At 40.2% G+C, this 17,910-nt stretch overlaps 1 protein-coding gene across 1 annotated transcript in view; it reads right to left on the reverse strand.

Moving 5' to 3' along the window:
* The window catches only part of ZMIZ1 (zinc finger MIZ-type containing 1), a gene marked incomplete at its 5' end in the record, with an annotated part of 158,114 nt that overhangs the window by 111,972 nt on the left and 28,232 nt on the right, over positions 1-17,910 (reverse strand). The window contains one exon of the mRNA XM_084264603.1: positions 17,258-17,363. Coding sequence (XP_084120729.1) covers positions 17,258-17,363 — 106 coding nt within the window. The remainder of the gene's footprint in view (positions 1-17,257; positions 17,364-17,910) is intronic.

The following is a 17,910-nucleotide window of genomic DNA, read 5'->3' on the forward strand; positions in this document are numbered from 1 at the left end:
GCTCCCATATGTTATCATTTAATAGTGATATCAAAAGGAGGAACTCAGCTACATGAAGATCATCACCAATTTGGCTAAACAGGATCGATATGATCGTTTGCATGCCCTTGGATGACTAACAGCATTTGATGGAAAATAAATTTAAAAAATGCATTCTGAATGCTTTCATTCTCTTTAACATTTTTCAACCAGTTCAGTGTAAATTCACAATTAGTGCCTTTTATAGCCATCAAAACTAGCAGGAAATAGAATGTACTCATAAAAATGCTTGATTTGTGCATCTAGACAAAACACACACAAACATAAAAATCTAAATATAATCAACCGTTAATCTAGAGAATAAAAGACATGCAAAGAATAATAGTAGTATAAGCAAATATCTGTTTTACACGATTAAAATACTGATAGCAAGTGCTATTAAGCTACGACGTCTATTATGGTGCAGAATAATCCCATATGCTCGGGTGGCTAAGAACATAATAACTCTTAACTATGTAAATTGAGGAGATAGAAAAGATCCCTTGGTTTACACAGATTTGTGCAGCCACTTTCCATTGCTGAAGGATCCACTAAGTGGATTAATCATCTCTGATCTCAGCACACTCAGATTAAGCTAAAGATTTCCACAGGAAACATTTTCTGTACTAGAGCAAATGAAAACACAATAAGGTCCTTTCCCTCCTCTTTTTCTGCCTTAGTGGACTAATCTGGGGGCTTCAGCATTCTGTCTGACACATCCAGCTACTCAAAACCTCTGAAAGTCAGGACTTGAGTGAATATTATATACTTGCAGAGGGTGCTGGTCTGAACTAGAACAGGATTGTAGTCGTCTATTTTTAGGACAGAAATGTCACAGTCAATAGTGAGGCAAATATCCTGCTTCACTCTGCCCTGAAGGTACCAGCTTTAAAGGTCAGAAAGCAACGCTTTCTGGAGATACTACACTTCAGCCTCCCTAATAAGAATGTGCAATTAGCCTTTTGAATGAGAAAGTTATTTACCAACAGCGGGAGCCTTCAAACTGCACAGAGCCTGTATATATATATATATGTTATGTATATATATGTGTATGTTTGCTTCAGATGGTTGTTTGCCACAAGCATTTAAGACAAGAGATTTGCATTGTTTCTTAGAGTCCATGGGATGCCTCACACTCCTGGTATCTGCAATGTGAGTGAAAGACAGACAGTACCACTTGTAAACTGTCCTTCAACAGCAACCCCAGAAAAAAGAGGACAATAAAAAGAAAAGAATGAGGAGTGGGAAAGGAATTTGCTCCTCAAAAGACTCTCTCTAGTGGTTGGCAAATGACTGCGTGTCTCTTCAATTGATTGTTTTTATACATTCTCAAATATTTGTATTTGAGATACTCCCAGGCAAAGATTTCAAAGTGCTCATACAAACAAGAGATTGCATGATGGCTCTAACAGCCACCCGCTATCCTCTGAAACATCTAGGGTAACACAGAACGGAAATCCAGAGAGCTGACTGTGAAGAAAAGACACAAGCCCTTAGTTGTAACCTTAGACCTCTGGTAGAGATCTAATTATATCTATATCTGCCCACTTAGGTGATTTTACTACAGGTTCTACTGTATCCTGTTCTCCATTTATACAATTTCTAGGCATAAAATGACTGTGCCTCCACGTTGATCCCGCTGTTATCATGATGAGTGTTTTGGATATAGTGTGACACTTTAATCCCATTTAGTATGCAAAGTATAGAAATATGACTGTGGAAAAAATTAATAAAATTGGGAAAGGAATGTCCTAATTTAAATTAATCAAATCATCATCTTAGGGAGACAATGTCAAAGAATAGTCTACAAAAAAGATGGCGAAAATATCCACCACGCAGGCTTGATTTTTTTCTTCTACTTTGCTGGCTGAGATTACATCCAGAAAAAAAGACAATTTGTAGTATATTCACAAGAAAGCTGCTTGCATGATGGGCTGCTTCCTTCCTCTAACTCCACGAACACAACTTCAGCATCTGCAGTAACTGCTCTCTCTACACATTAAACTCTTGACCTGTGGCAGGATGATGAGCTGCTACGTGGGAAGGAGGAGGGTAACTTCGGAGATACCAACAGAGGAAAGCTGGTGCTTGGTCACTGACAGTAGTCCAGCTCTCTTGTTAGAGAACCACCTTACATTCACTGTTCAAACAACTGGTCCTGCTCTTTTCACTTTACCTTTCCTAGCAAAGGGAACCAAGTCAAACTGAAGCTCTGACTTTACTTACAAGCCACACTGCTCTCTAGACTATGAATAGAGTAGCTGTTAATTGGCATGAAATAAATTACATGACAGAGACAAATACTCAAGATTACCCATTCTCCATCAAGGCAGCCTCCACAGGTAACAGAGCACTTTTCCAAAAGCAATAGCTTTCAGTCATTATCGGGGTTTTTGAAACCACGAAGATATCAATACATAAATGAATGTATGTTGTTTTCTGGTATCTAAAGGAAGGTGATTAAATTTCAGCTTCAGACTCAGGCGATTACCAGGAAGTAGTGATTAGCAGACAGCATACAGACGAACAAAATGTTGAACACCTTTTTAGTTTTATTCAGCTCTCTTACCTGCTTTTCTTTTTTGAACTTACTGCTGTTGATAACTTTATTAACATCCTTTGCAGCCCCTAAGTCCCCATGGCGTGAGTTTTACCAAGTGGAAGAAATCTGATCTTTTGCAGTGCACCTCCCTGATTAATCCCTTGCTAGTACATCAGGGCAACTTTACTGTGTGATTTAGGAAGGGAGCACAGTTAAAAGCTCACAACCAGCCCCAGCTCATTTACGAAACGCGGCTGGAATTCCCATGTGTGTTTCTGTGTCAGTAGTATCATGTTGTCCTTCATATTCCTACAGGGGTAATTCTTAGTAGGTCCTTAATGATTGAATGCCAACAAATAATGGGTTATTTATGACATCATAAATTAACACATGAAATCAAAGGAATCACAGCTTCTGTATGACAGGTAATCTTCATTTAATACTTCTGTCTATATGCGCTCTTCATTTCTAGTTTTGTTATGAAAATGAGACAGTAACTCTGTTTTCAGAGACTGGACAAAGAGATTCAGAGGAGTAGCGTCAGGAGAAACAAATCTGAAGAGATTACTGCATTGGGCCCAGTCCTGCCATACTAGATAGCGTCACACCCAGTGGAAAGGTGCCTTAAAAATACCAGAGGCCCACTGTCACGTTTGAGGCATTGTTAGCAAGCACCCTAAGGAACTTTAATATACTGCCACATGCCTTCACCAGTGCGACTCAAAGTGTCGGCCGGCAGACCTCAGAACTACTGATGGGGGAAAGAGGGAGTTTAAACTCCTTCCCATCCACAAAATCATGCTTTGGACCAGCAATGCTGTCCTATTATTCACTGGCTCAAAAATACTGATTCAGCAAAGAATTTAAGCATGTGCCTAAATTTAAGCAGTTTAATTAACTTTGACGTCAGTGAGTCTACTTGTGTGCTTATAATTAGATATGTGCTTGCTGAAGCAGAGCCCATCTGAATAGAATCTCGTTGATTTTAATTTGGCCCTTTGTCTTTGCCCCTCATTTATTCTTTGCAGTGACTGAAGGATTAGTGCCAAGGTTCTGACTAAGGAATGTACTTCAACAACTCATCTTCACTCACAACATGCAAAAAGAGATGTCTCAAAAAATAAGCATAGACCTAAGCGCTTTCCTGAATAATAACAATTTCATGACTGAAAAATGATGAGAGAGTTATTTCACTCATACTGGTGGTCCAGCCTTTTTCTAAGTCAGAAATTTTTTTGAAAGACAGAAAGTCTTTTCCATTTATGTAAATAAAGAGTAAAAAAGCTGTGCTCCACATACTATAAATGAAAATTTACAAATAAGCAGCTACTTCATAGAGAAATTAATTTTTTATAGGAAACCTTTTTCACTGTTGAGCCTGCTGTAAATGTCTTATCTGTTCATTTGAATGATGGCTTTTAGGACCCAGTATCCAAGATCTTTTAAAGGCATGTAAAAAAACCCTGCACAGAATAATCAAGCTTTAAATAAAATTTTAGAAACAGAGAAAAGAAAACTGCATGAAGAATGTGGAGAACTTGAACAGCACTCATCCCGACAACAGAAATAACAGTTCAAGTCCCAGAGGTCAAAAGACAGCTAGGTGCCCCCACAGCACACACACCAGAGCAAAGCAGCAAGATCAAAGCCCCAACTCCTGCCAGGCTGCTCTGCTAAGCACCTCTAGAGGAAAATCTGATGTTTTTTAACATGCCCATGCAATTGTATTCAGCACGCAGATAGTATCTTGAACAAGCCTTTTAACTCTGATACTTCAGTTCATTCTTCTGTGTTTATGGCCTTTTAAAACCTGGAATACATGACAACCATTATTAACTGCAGTCATGCCACAATTAAAGGTGGCTTTGGAAGGATACAGAAGTGGAGGGATAAGAGGAAAATCTTAAGAAAACCAAGAAGGAAGTCCACGATAAAAAACACTACATAGTTACTCAAAATAAACAAGGAACCCTGAAAAATACTTTCTTCTGAAGACTCTCAGCTGTCTTTCACAATCCTCATCTACAAAACTCACCATGGGGTTCCCAACCCTCTGGACCAAGATGCTGCAACCCATGGTGAGACCACTGCACTGGGGTGCTCCACTAACAGAACAACCGCCAGATGCCCGAGCTGCACCGAGCAACTGCAACAGCAAAGGATTTGTAATGCAGTTTGCATTAACTGTACTGGTAAGTACACAGCTCAAATATCTATAGTCTCTGAAAAATATTAAGCAGAAATCCCACTGATTTCATGATTTTTCAGAAACCTCTGCATGTGTAGCAAGATGGTTAATCTTTCATTTACTCAAAAACTGTTGGCACATACCTAACATTTTGCTTACAAAAGAACATCGGAAAGAAGTTTTAAAAGTTTCAGCCTCAAATTACACTGAACAGAAAGCTGTAGTAATTTTAGTTAAGGGGTTATTATTTGCTTATAAGCTTGCACATGTCTATCTGTGTGACCTGTCCTAAGGAACCTGCTCTGGCAGTGGGTTTAACCAGACCCGGTGATCGCTCAAGGTCCCTACCAACCCCTGTGATTCTGTGATGTCATAACTGAGACCACATTACTACCTGCCAATGTCATAAAACTTCATTATTATGCTCCCATTACTTTGGGTTTTACACTACCATATCATTGCGTTTCCTTGAACATATCTAGGTTTTTTTCATCCTAAAATTTCTCTTTTTAGCCTAAGATTGAGGTTCTCACACTAACTCATTTGTCAGCTTTGCAGGCGTAGTGTCCTCTTTCTCTGCTCCCATATCTTGACCTTTCCCTTCTTTGCTTTGCATTTTTTTTGGTGCTCCATCAGCAGAAGGAATAGACCTGTTTCAACTCTGTCAACTCTACTCTTCTACTGCTTAAAAAACTTTGAAAGAGCTGCCAAAATAACTGACACTGTCTAATGTGCAGGACAGATGATGTTTGGTCTTTGCACACCAAAAAGACTGAATCTACCATTTCCCACTGTTCTGAGCAGCCAGCGTTCAAGGCTTTCTCTCTGAAGAACTAGAGACTTAAGAGTTTAGAAGGGCATTACTAACAATGCTTCTAGACATGGAACGTTAAAAAGTAATTCCAACATTGCTATGGAAGACAGCTATTTCTGCATGTATGAGCTTGATCAAGCATTAGTTTTATATCCAATCTCTCTGCAACCTTTATAGCTTTACTCATGGTAAGTAAAGAGTTTTGGACAGAGAGACATAAGGCAGATATAAACTATGCGAATAAATAAAACAATAGCACAATGATCCTTTACAGTTTGGTGGTTCTGGCTTTTGGTTTGGGGATTTTTTGTTTGGTGTTTTCCTTGAACTACTAAATGGCACCTGCAGAATAAGCAGGTTCTTTCCATGGGGCACCATACATAATTAGTATTTGACTACTCCAAGTTTTCAGTCTGTTTTTCAAACCACAGTCCAAATAAGTTTACTTCACAATAGTTACACATACACGCTCACATTTCTTCCAGATCCTCAGTTTAGTTGTATACTCCTCTTTACAAAATGCCCCTGCAGACTGATTTGTATCATGCAAAGACTGTCAGCCACGTACCAGCCTTAGCTTTTTGAATACGATCCTTAGAAGTCATTGTCATCTTTCTATAGAGTTCAAAACTGTTTGACTGACAAGTTTAAGATTTAATTAAGTGCCAGGCAAATATAATTCCCTTGATTTGAAAACAACTCTTGCCAGCACTGGAGAAACTGGCTCTTCCACTCTCTCCAAGCAAAAGCATACATTTGTCAGGGATGCACAGAGATGTGAATTCCAACAGATCAAGAAAATATGAAGAACGCCGAACGTGCTTTCAACTGCACAGGTCTGGCCGTCTGCAGAGCTGACTGAACCAAAGGGACTGTGCCAAACCAGACACGGCAATCAGGATTTCCCCTCTGTTTTTCTAGCATCACCTTCAATGTTTGCTACACCACATATTACAATAAAGAAAAAAAGAGAAATGCTGAAAAGCCTCTACAAACATATTGTTCTAAAGAGAAGCAGAAAACCACTCTGCTCTCTTTTGTAAGGACTGAGGTCTGCTTGAATTCTAGCTCCCATTGAGCCTCCAGCAATGAGTTGATGCAGCTTTGTGCACCAGGCTTAAGGACTTTGCTGTTTGACGTTATTCTTGTTTCAAACTACAGCTTTTTGTCCCTTTAGAGGCACTGAATGATTCTGCACAAGGGCTGATGCTGCTTACATAAAACAAACAGGCAACACTTCCTTCCAGGCCTCAGGGTGGGTGGGATCAGTCCTCAGGTCCCACTCCAAGCACACAGCTTCACACAACTGTTTTGATACCATGAGAGCCAGCGCAGAGGCAGGAGTCCTTTGAGTGGCAGCTATCATATTGTACTGCCACCACCTTGGCTGAGGAGCTTCTGCCTTCCAGCTCTGTCACAGCAAGTTGGGAGCAGTATCTGTCTGCAAAAAACGAACAGAGAATTTGCTCCTACCAAAACTTTGTCTTTCCCTATTAATTTTTCTCCACACACTGAAAAAATAACGTCTTTCTTCTGGAAGAACTTTTTTTGTTTTCTCCTTTCTGAGAGTTTCTACACCACAATGTCAGTATAGCACTCTTACAGCTCACAGTGATGCTCATCCTAGGTCCTGGATGTATATTTAGCTAAATTAAGATTTAAATCAGAATTTTAAAACCTTTTGCTCTCCTGTAAAGCATGCTAGATGTACTAAGAGAACAGAGAGAAAGGTGGTTTACACAATTTTAGTTCTAACAAAAATCTACCACAAGTCTTTGGTTTTGATCTTAGGACAGCGCCACAACACAACTCCAATACCTTGTTTTTCCCTTGGTCAAGTCAGTTTCTGTAGTCACTACTTATTATTTCAAACACATGTATTTTGGCTGTAGGACTAGGAAACCTCTAAAGCTAAACCCCCTTACTGCTTGCAATGGTATCTGGCTTTTCAAGGACCACTAGGACCACTTCAACATTCCCAGTGGGAGACAGCAATGTTATAAACTTCAAGCATTTTACATCTCCCAATCTCATGTTAGACTGGCAGTGAATCATTTTTCACACTGAGAACCTAGAGGTGTCTCTGGTGCTTGGCCTTAATTGAAATGGCTTCTATAGTAAACACACTAAATGATTTTGTTTGCTTTTTCCTATGATGAAAAGGCAGCACCTTCCAGAGCGAACAAGATTAATGTCATTTGGGTTTGACCAGACAATCACAGGGTAGACCATCCCAAATACCCTGCTCTGCATGCAGATGTTCAGTGTTCAGTTTATTCTTTCAGGAGCCGCCTCTGTTCAGCCTTCTATTCTTGAATTCAAAGCCAAGTCAGTCATATTTGCCTTTAAAAATGTTTAGATTTATGCTGCCTGTGGGACCTTGCTTTTGAAAATGGACATTTTAAACTAGTTTGTGAACCTGAATCGAAAGAGTGTTGTTTGTGGCAGCAGGGTTGAATCTACAGAGCCCTAAATGGAGCTTTGGGAAATGACAAGACAGGCAGGCAGGATTTAAATCTGTTACTTCTCATGAAGACACCCCTGCAGCCCCCACCACCAAAACCTTGCCACACAAGCCCACAACAGGACAGACAGACAGGATTTAAAGATCTGTAACTACTTCTGTCCGCTACAATTAGTAAGCCTAGCACACTTTAAATACAGGCATTTATTTCTCAAAGAAACAAGGAACATATTGAAGTGGGTTGCACTTCACCATTAGTTTGATCTCTATTTCACGGAAATTAGGTTTCTGTATGAAATGCTGCTACTGGAAGCTTTGCTGAGGGCGACTCTCAAACTGAGCAGGTACTCAGTTCATACGAAACAGAAAGATACACTGGTTCTTGGTAACAGCACACAGAAAAACACATTCACAACAACAAAGCAGTGGTACAACAGGTATACCTACTACACAGACAGATAAAAAAGTGCCACGATTCCCTTGGGACTGCACAATATCTGGGTATCTCAACACTTGATGTGTCCAGCACTTTATGCAATCCTATCAATGTGCCCTGGCCCCAACAACAACTATGACAACAGAGACATCTTACAGGAGCAAATAAATTAACCATCACAGACTTGTTTCTTGGACTTCACATCCAGACTTTCCTAAAAGCCTGGTTAGAGTCACAGAAATAAGATTCAAAACAACTTGAGTTTCATTTCAGATTCATACATTTTGGGGTTTACTATTAAGCTACTAAACTTAATGCTTTTGTTTTTTCCCCTGAGCAAAATCTTATTTCTACCATTAATTACTCAAGTCAGGTGTTATCAATAACTGCTACAAAGCGTGATTTAGCATATACAGATGTGTCAGAATAAATAAGGAAAATACAAATTTAGTATGATAGTCATAAAAGTTCACAACGAGACACAAATATCCTTGCAGTTTTAATGAGACTATCAAAAAATAAAAAGGGAATATTTGCACCTGGAAAACCTGGAAAGGAAAGCCAATTTGATGGTTGTCTTTACATGTGTTATTGAAACTGAAGTTGAGACAAAAAGAATCCACAAAATGGAAACAATCCAGAAGCCTTACCAAACACGAACATATTAACCTCTACTGAACCTCTCAGAAAAATACCACACATAAGAACAATACTGCATTTGTTTTGGGAATATATTACTTAATAGCTCTCTTCAAATCCATTTTCTGTTATTTTGTCGTCTTTCTCCTCAAATTCCCTCTCATGAAGAGAAACAAAGACTAATACAAATCAGAACAATCTACAATGATGAATCCCTATGATTCTTTGATTATTCTTCAACTGATATTTAAATGAATGTATTTTATCACATAGCACTTATGTAAATACCTTGCTATCAGCATACTTTAACAGGTGTATCTGAACATAAGCATTAAAAAAGATGAAACACTGGAACAGCTATTCAGTAAGACTCCTCAGTATGGAATTCTTTTTAAAGACAAATATTACATAAAACATTTTGTCCACTAAGCTGTCAGTGTGCTTCAGAGTGCCGTCTCTAGAGTACTCAGAGGAAGAACATTTCTTAACTGACTACACCATTCTCCACATGAACCTGCAGGAATTCGGAATGGATCCAATTTTGACCAGCAGAATCTCAATTGTATTTAGGAAGTGCACTTGCTGTCCTGGAGCTTGATGATCTGATCTGTTTGCACAGTTCTTGCTTTCAGTTGTTCAGCCCTCCAGCTGCAAAAAAGCTACCAACCCCCATGGAAGTTGCTATGTTACTGTCCTTGTAGCTGGACTCCTCATGAACTTCTTTGAATGCCTTCAAGACACACAGGCTGATAAAAGAGCAGTGGCAGCAAGGTACATTTGGATGCACTGCAGCTCAAAAGGGAACACATTCAGGACTGCACGCTGTAAGCTGAGAAAAGGTAACTTGTAAAGGGCAAATGCCATCCTGAAGAGTTTGCTTTCTTCTCTCCCATGAATATATGTATGCTTTCTCAGCTGCCTCCCTTCTTACCTTCCATTTGTGACTTACCTCTTATTCAAAGGAAAAGACACATTGCTCAAAACAAGAACAGAAAATAAAACACCAGCATTCACATTGAGACCAAGCTGTAGTCTGTCTCTACTGAATTTTTGGTTGCTCTCAGCACATATGGGATCCCTGGGGCAGAAGACAGAGAACAGTGATAGGCATCTTCTCTGGAGAAGGCCAGTTCCAGTCTAAGTGTAAGTGTGTTGCGCACACTAGGACGAGATACTGCCCAGGAACTGCACAATGAGCTAACTCACTACACACTTCAAATCCACAGCCAAGTGAGCACTGGGTAGTACCAGCCTCATGAAAATCCAAGGCACAGACTAAGAAAACAGCTAGCTTGTTGCTATAGTTGAGTCTGCAATTTCCCCAAGTGCTACAGTAAACACATCAGTGCAAAAATGTTCCAACCTGGCAACAGAGTTCTTTTGCTACATCTTCCAAAGTCAGAATTGGTACCATGGTAACAAGGACCTGTCAAATGGCAGAACAAGCAGGCCAGATAAACCACCTGATATTTTGGGTAGATACATTAAAGCATCAGCAGCTCAGCCATGCAATCTCCTTTATAACCATCTGTGTTCAAATGCACACCAGAGCAGCGAATGTCAAAAAAGTAGTAAATTTCCACACATACACACAGACCCCCCTCCCCAAACAATAACACCTATCCACATAGGTATGTCACAGGGCTCTAAAGCTCACATTAAAGATGAGGAATTGCCTGACAAAGGACAATGAAAATCTCACATAAGTACGATCGTGTTTCTTCCAGACATAGAAGACAGACCAAATGCATCAGTAGCAGACATCTCAGAGGAAAGGACCAGGAGCAGCTTGAACAAATAAGGTCCAGTGGGGAAGAGCATTTCTCATTCTCCAGGCTCTTCATCTCATGATGTTTGAGAGATGACTCTTGACAAATCTGCTGCATGCCAAGCCATCCCAACAGCGGCTCAAGCTACAGGATGCAGTAATTTTCCAAACTGCAGGTCTTTTTGAATTTATTCTGAGTAAACCTATGGGGGCAAGACAGATGGGCGAAGTCCACTGCTCCTGCCTTGCGATCCCTTGTGATCCCCTTTTCTGCAGCCAATGTAAACGTGGCTGTCATGGCCTGTGGACATGAATTAATGATGCTCACCACTGAACAACAGTACTGGCCATACTTCCTTTCGGTCAAGGGGAGGCATCAACTTCATTAACAGAAACTAACAAATCTAACCCCATAACCTGAACTAAGAAAGCATTACTCATTTATCTGTAGTATTCATACTATAAAGTGTTTGGGAAAGAGAGCATTGCTTGCAATAAAAGTATATCTTGGTAATATATGTTCCAGAACTGAATTATTTTATCTGTACAATAGCAAAGTGTCCTGGCTGAAACCATGGCTCCACTGCACTGCGTACACACCTACAGTGAAAGAGTTAGTTTCTGTCCTGCATAATACTGAATTTAATTAAGCCAGACAAATAAAAGTGAGATGAAAGGTGTATTATTATCCTCGCTTCAAAGATACAAAACTACAAAACAGAGCAAAGTGGCCAAGGGCACGCAGTAAGAATCTGTGCTAAGAGCAGGGAAGTGAACATACAGATCACCTGAAATGTAGTCTGTCTTCTGCATCAAAAGCTGTTTCAGAGGGTAACAGCTGAAAGAAAATGATGCCTTTATTTTAATGAAGAGTGTCAAGTGGAGAGTTTTAGGACACTAACTCTAAGTACCAACAGATCAGACAGCTACATGGAAACGTAGCAAGAATTTAGGACTACAGAGATAAAAGGTTCTTAGCCAGCTTCCAACTACATCAAGAACCACATTATACAGTCAGTTTCATACCTTTATTGAGTTTTATCTCTAAAAAGGCAGTTTGATTTTCCATTTTCCTTTCTTCTTCTTCCCCCCTCTCTGCTGTCACTCTAACTGAAAACCTTTTCCAAATGCAACTGCCATAATAGTTCAGAATTTCCCCCTTATTTCAATGATTGATTCTATTTACACCTACATGTTTTTGTGCCAGTACTGTCCTGTAGGTTCATAGCTCTTCTTGTTCTAAGTTGTTTTTTAGTATTTACATACATTGCATAATTCTGCTCCACTTTCATTTCATGAACAACCCTAGCTAAGCTTTTCTACTCTGCTCTCATGAAGCTGTCTACTCATTCTTCTTATCAGCTACTTTCTTAAGTACAGGTACAGTATTTCTATTTCTTCTCCAGTCAAATGAGACCATTTTGACCTGATTTGTTGAAAATCTTTGGTATGAATTGTCAGTCTCATGCTTCACATGCTATTTCTTGCCAAACACAGTCATGTCGATCATTTGGTCCCTTCAAACTGGAGGGATGCCATCAGCCTTGGCTGTAGTAATTTCCATTCTATAACTGTAATCCTTTTAACTGCCTTGCTTTGCCCTGTCTCAAGGTAATGGGAGCATTATGATTGGAAACTTAAGCAAAGCATTCATCTATCCATAGGGTCCCCCAAAATCTAGAGGTTATCCTTACTTTCTATCTTTTCCTTATTCATATACTGCAGCCTCATTTCTTTTCTCCTTTTCTCTCATTTCTCTTAAATTTGATTTGATAATACACCAAAATACACATTGCTTAATCTATACTATTGCTGAGACAAGGTGGTGAAACACATTAGACGATAACACCCTGATCAGGACATACCTTGGACTTCTCAGTATGTTCCCCAGTGCTGTTTTAGCACCACCATTTGCCAGTGCTCTCACTGCAAATACCTTTGTTACCCCAGGGTCAAATTTATTCCCTGGTTTGGTATCAGACCCATTAAGACCAGTGTTATTTTTTTACAGTTATATCACAAATGATGAAAGCTAAATAAGTAAACAACATAATGTAAAATCCTCAAATACAATAAAGATTGAGTTTATGATTTATATAGAATTAAGATTATTAAGTAACACTACTAGTGAAAAGTGGAATCAAAAGCACACCAGGCTGAGCCTAAGGGACTGAAAACAAAGCAGTATCCAAAAGGGGGTTCCTATCTCTGCTGTCAAGCATCTAACACTCAACAGCCCATCCAAGCTATCACAGCATTTGTTTGCTGTAGCTTCTCAGTGATTGCTAAAGTACCTTTTCTGCACAGTTCTGCCCTCAGGCTCCTTCCTCTCTCTCTCTCTCTCTCTCTCTCTTTACAGAGATACTGAACACTGTCCTTTTCTGACAAAGCTCCCTGTATGATCTCATTCTGTCGTCCCCTTGTCTGGCCTCAGCTTGGCCTCCTGACAAAAGCAAAAGTAGCTACAAGAGCAGTGAAGTTCAGTAGCTCAGTATTATATTAAAAACCCCATGTTCTGGAATGGAAAATTATTCTTTTTTTTTTTTTTAAACAAACACTGATCGGTGAACTCTGCTTTACTTGAATAGCAGACCTTAAAATAAAGCTCCCAAATCACTTAGAATCTTCTATAGGAAAGAGAGAAAACAGCAGATACCATGCTCAGAAAAGGTCCAAGCATGCATTATTCAGAAAGGAGGTCTCCTTCAGGCTTAAGGAATAAAAGCTGGAATACACAAACACCCGTGCACTCACATACTAAGAGGGACCAAGGTTGCTGCAGTTTGAAAGCAAATGCACAGACAGCTACTGTGCTGGGTCATCCCCACCGGTGTCACAACAAGGCAGAGGAATTTGTCGTGGAAGGTTTGGGGAGCAGCTGCCACCAAAAGAGAGATACATTTTTTTAAAGGCTTTGCCATTTGTCTTCAGGATGGGAAACTCTGTACCTGACCTCTTGCTGAGGTAGCCCAGATGCCTCAGCATAGGCTAGAGGAATAAAAGGAGGCACGGCTATTATTTCAGATATAACACCAGAAAGCAGAGACAAAAGGCACAGTCATTAAATCATCATTACTACTAAAAAGCACACACACAACTTTTTAATACTTGTCATGCCACAGAGGTCTCCCCTCAAGGCATTCTCCAAAACAATTTGTATTAGCTAATTGTTAACTATCCCAATGGCCAAGTAAAAAAAAAAAACATCAAACAGTCTTGGCAACACCAAAGGGTCCTGGGTGAGAAATGCTGAGGAGCTGACTGCTCCTGGGTCTGTGTTCCCCTGCCTTCCCCCAGGTGAGGCTGCATCACTTGAGAAGGTTGCTGTCCCACCTGGCTTTAGCCTCTTGTCTCTCATGCTTCTCCCCATACTCTGATGTGTCACCTGAAGCACCTGTAATCCCTCCTCAAGCTCTGCAGCTCAGCAAGCAGCTACCACCAAAAGGGTTTAAAACAACTGGGATGAAACAGCGCGGAGCCAATTGCACAATCCAGGGGTGTGGGTTTCCCACAGAACTGAGACAGTTTGGCAGCTGGCTGCTCTGCCCTCTAGCCTCAGGCTCCAGCCCTCTCCCATCAGGGATAACTCTCAGATGCTGCCATGGGTAACTTTGCTCTCCCGGGCTCTCTCTAGAGCCAGCTCAGGGAGCCAGCCAAACCAAAAATAAGCTGTACCTGCAAAAGCTCTTCTGCCAGAGAGGTCCCTAAGCAAGCTCAGGCTGGGAATCACAGGAGGACAGGAGCAGCATTGCCAATTGTGCTGGTTTGGCTGTCTCTGCAAACCAGCAGACCTGAAGGGCATCAGGCTAGGGTGGTCCACCCATTCCACAGAGCAGCACTCCAAAGCCTGCCAGCTACCCACACTCCAGGCATCCCAGCCTGCAGGACATCAGTCAGCAAGCCTTGTCTTAACCTGTAAAGAGTTGCTAACACTGGATGGCCCTTGAAAGGATTTGGTGCAAGTACTTTCCCCAGTGTTCACCTACTCAAATGTGGTTTAATTAGAAACTGAGTTTTTTTTCTCCTTACATTTCAGAACACCAGACACTAAACAACATGGATTAAAAATGTTTCCAGAGCAATCCCTTTGCAGCATTAAATTCATACTTGGAGGAATGAATTCAAACCACTGTAAATTCCCCTTAAGCCTGAAGAAAGGGAAGACCAAATGCTTATTCATTAAAAATAACGCCATTTGATATCTACATGAAGGGATTTCTCTAGGAAAGTGACTGGAAGAAGTGTTGAAGGTGTCTTTCAATGGATGTAAAGGAAAAAAGGAATGAGTTAAACAACATGCAAGCATCCTTGACAACAACTTAAGCAAATAATGGAAGGCAGCTTTCAACCATGCACACCACTAACAAAAAAGAGAGCAAAGGACAATCTCAACATTTTTACAGAAGCTGAATATGAGCAAAAGAGAGTTACTGTTGCTTTAGAAATCAGAAAATGTTAATGCACTCAGATGTGGAAATTAACCCTTTCAAAAGAGTCAGGCCAGTCCAGACTGTCAGTCTTTCAAGTTGCCCATTCAATAATGTATGTTTCACAGATCATATATGAATGTGACATCCTCAGAATACAGGCTGTGATATTTCCATAAGATACATTATGGTATGCCCCAAAATGTAAGTATTTAATACAAATAATAAGAGCACTGAAAAAGCACAATGTAGATGGGCATGAGCAGATCTCTGGAATAACTGGTGAAGTAACAATATACATAGTAAAACTAAAGTAGTTGTGAAACCAAATATTTAAGATCATTGGAAATAGGACTGAGAAGGGTTTTAGAAGACACTGAGAGAAGAGCGTTATGATGTCATAACCAGCTTCCCCAGTACTGTATCAATTAACAACGGAAGGACTGAAATCTGTATAGATTTCTAGGGCAGTGAGTTGGGGGGGCAGGGGGGAGGAGAACCACATATATTCCAAAAAAAGTAATTACTGGTGGAAATGAACTGAAATGGACATGACTACTGGCCAGCAGTTTTCAGGACTATCCCCTCATACAAGCCCTAAACAAAAAGGACTCCAACATGAAAAGATCCAAAGACTCACAATCTCACATTCACTAACACACTGATAGACACACATTTCAGGAAAAATTGGTAAGGGGGGGGTATGGCTACTTTTAATAGGCATATTTTCAAAGGAAATAAAATGTTACTGTCACTTAATGCACTCATAGCTGGAAATCCTCATTTGACAAGCTTAAAAAAAATAATCAAGAGATGTGATAGCTAGCTATTGGAGAAACTTACTAGAAATTTAGAAAAAAGGGACATCAGGTTTGATCCACTGAATGTTTTGTCCTCCACACAGTCTTCCCAGATGAAAATCAGTTAGTTTGTTTGACATTTAGTAAAATTAATGATCTCTTTCCATATTAAAATAAAGCAATAAGCCCAGTGAATATGCCTTAATGTGAAAGCCACACAGCTTAGAACCTTAGGACAAAAGATAGCCACGAGTATAGGAGTTTGGGGCTGATAAAAACTGAAGAACATGAAAAGAAATGTTAACACCCAAACAGTTGACTACCAAATACTGTGTTGGAGGAAAGTAACCTTTTCTGATGTTCTAAAATGCAGACTCTGTACCATTTTAGCACTAAGCAGAGAAGTTATCCATGCTTAGTCTGGAATGGAACAGTTATCTGCCTGTTTTCCAAGCCAGTGCACATTATGTTGACATTCATCAGCTAAGAAAAGGAGAACCAGAATTAAATGCTCCAGTTAAATCAGACATGTGAGAAGCAGAAAGACCCTGAAGTGCATTTTCTACTTTTACTACACAGAAAAGCAATGGCAATTCATCATGACCAAATATTACTATCCCTGTAACAGATCATTGCTACAAAATCCAAGAAAAATGGCTACTTAATACTATACCAGTAGTACTGCCACTCACTCTTGGGTCCAAATTCTAAACCTAATGACTAGACATAAAAGCAACTTTTTTGCACAGACATATGCAGTCAAGGAATACAAGTTCAGTAACAGATGTACCAAGGAGTGCAGAATGAATGTCAAAGATTTAGAGGTTGAGACATAACTGAAAAATCAATGGTTTACCAAGATGGAGGGGCCTGAGTGTGCTTATTCCCACCATGAAATTACTAAGCACCCATGCTTCTGGAAGTAACATTTCATCTATAAAATCAAGCAGGGCAATGAACAGCACTAGTTGGGTAAGCTGCAAGTTTTCAAAGTCACGCATCCTCAGAGCAACAGGCCACTGAAACACTATAAGCAGTAGCACCATTACCACCAAGTAAGTGTTTGGTTTTGGTTTTTAAAGAATGCAAGTCACAGACAGCATTTACACAGAATATGACCATCTGAGAATCAGTAATACACCAAAGAAAAGCTTTTCCTACCAGCTGATTTTGGAGTGAATTTATCCCTGTTGGCTGCACATACTGCCAGTAGCCTGTATCCAAGATCCAAGTCAAATCCTTGCTGAGCTGCCACTCGACTAACCACCTGCAAAGGGAAAGAGAGAAAGCTTCGTTAGGGGTTATTTGAGCTCTTTGCAAAGGTACATTAACCTGCTTATCAGCACTAATGTTGGGCAACCGAATCTGCTGTGATAACCACGGTACAAACACAGTGTGAGGCGCTGCTCTCTGGTAGTTCCCAGCGCAAGCACAGCAAACTGAAAACAGGAGTGGTCTGGTGATCAGGTTATTTGACCACTCGCCAGAAGAAAGGTCTGGTAGTTCCATATGAGTTGGAGATAAAAAGCTCTGCCAGAAAAAAATAATGGAAAAGTATGCAAAGAGTGTACAGAATACATTTTACTGTACTTCTTCACTGAGAGGGTGGTAAGGCACCAAGCTTGGAACTAGAAGGTTTTTAAGGTCCCTTCCAACCTTCCAGCATTCTGTGATTCTATGATACTCAAGTCTTCAGGATGAGAAGTCCCTAATATTCTGTCACAGTGTCATAAGCAGATCCTGGCCCAGTTCAAGAGCAGTGCCCAGGTTCTTCAGGTTAAAATGCTCTCTTTCCTCCACACTGACAGGCATTG

The sequence above is a fragment of the Gallinula chloropus genome (genome assembly GCF_964237585.1).
Source record: "Gallinula chloropus genome assembly, chromosome: 5".
Taxonomy (NCBI): Eukaryota; Metazoa; Chordata; class Aves; order Gruiformes; family Rallidae; genus Gallinula; species Gallinula chloropus.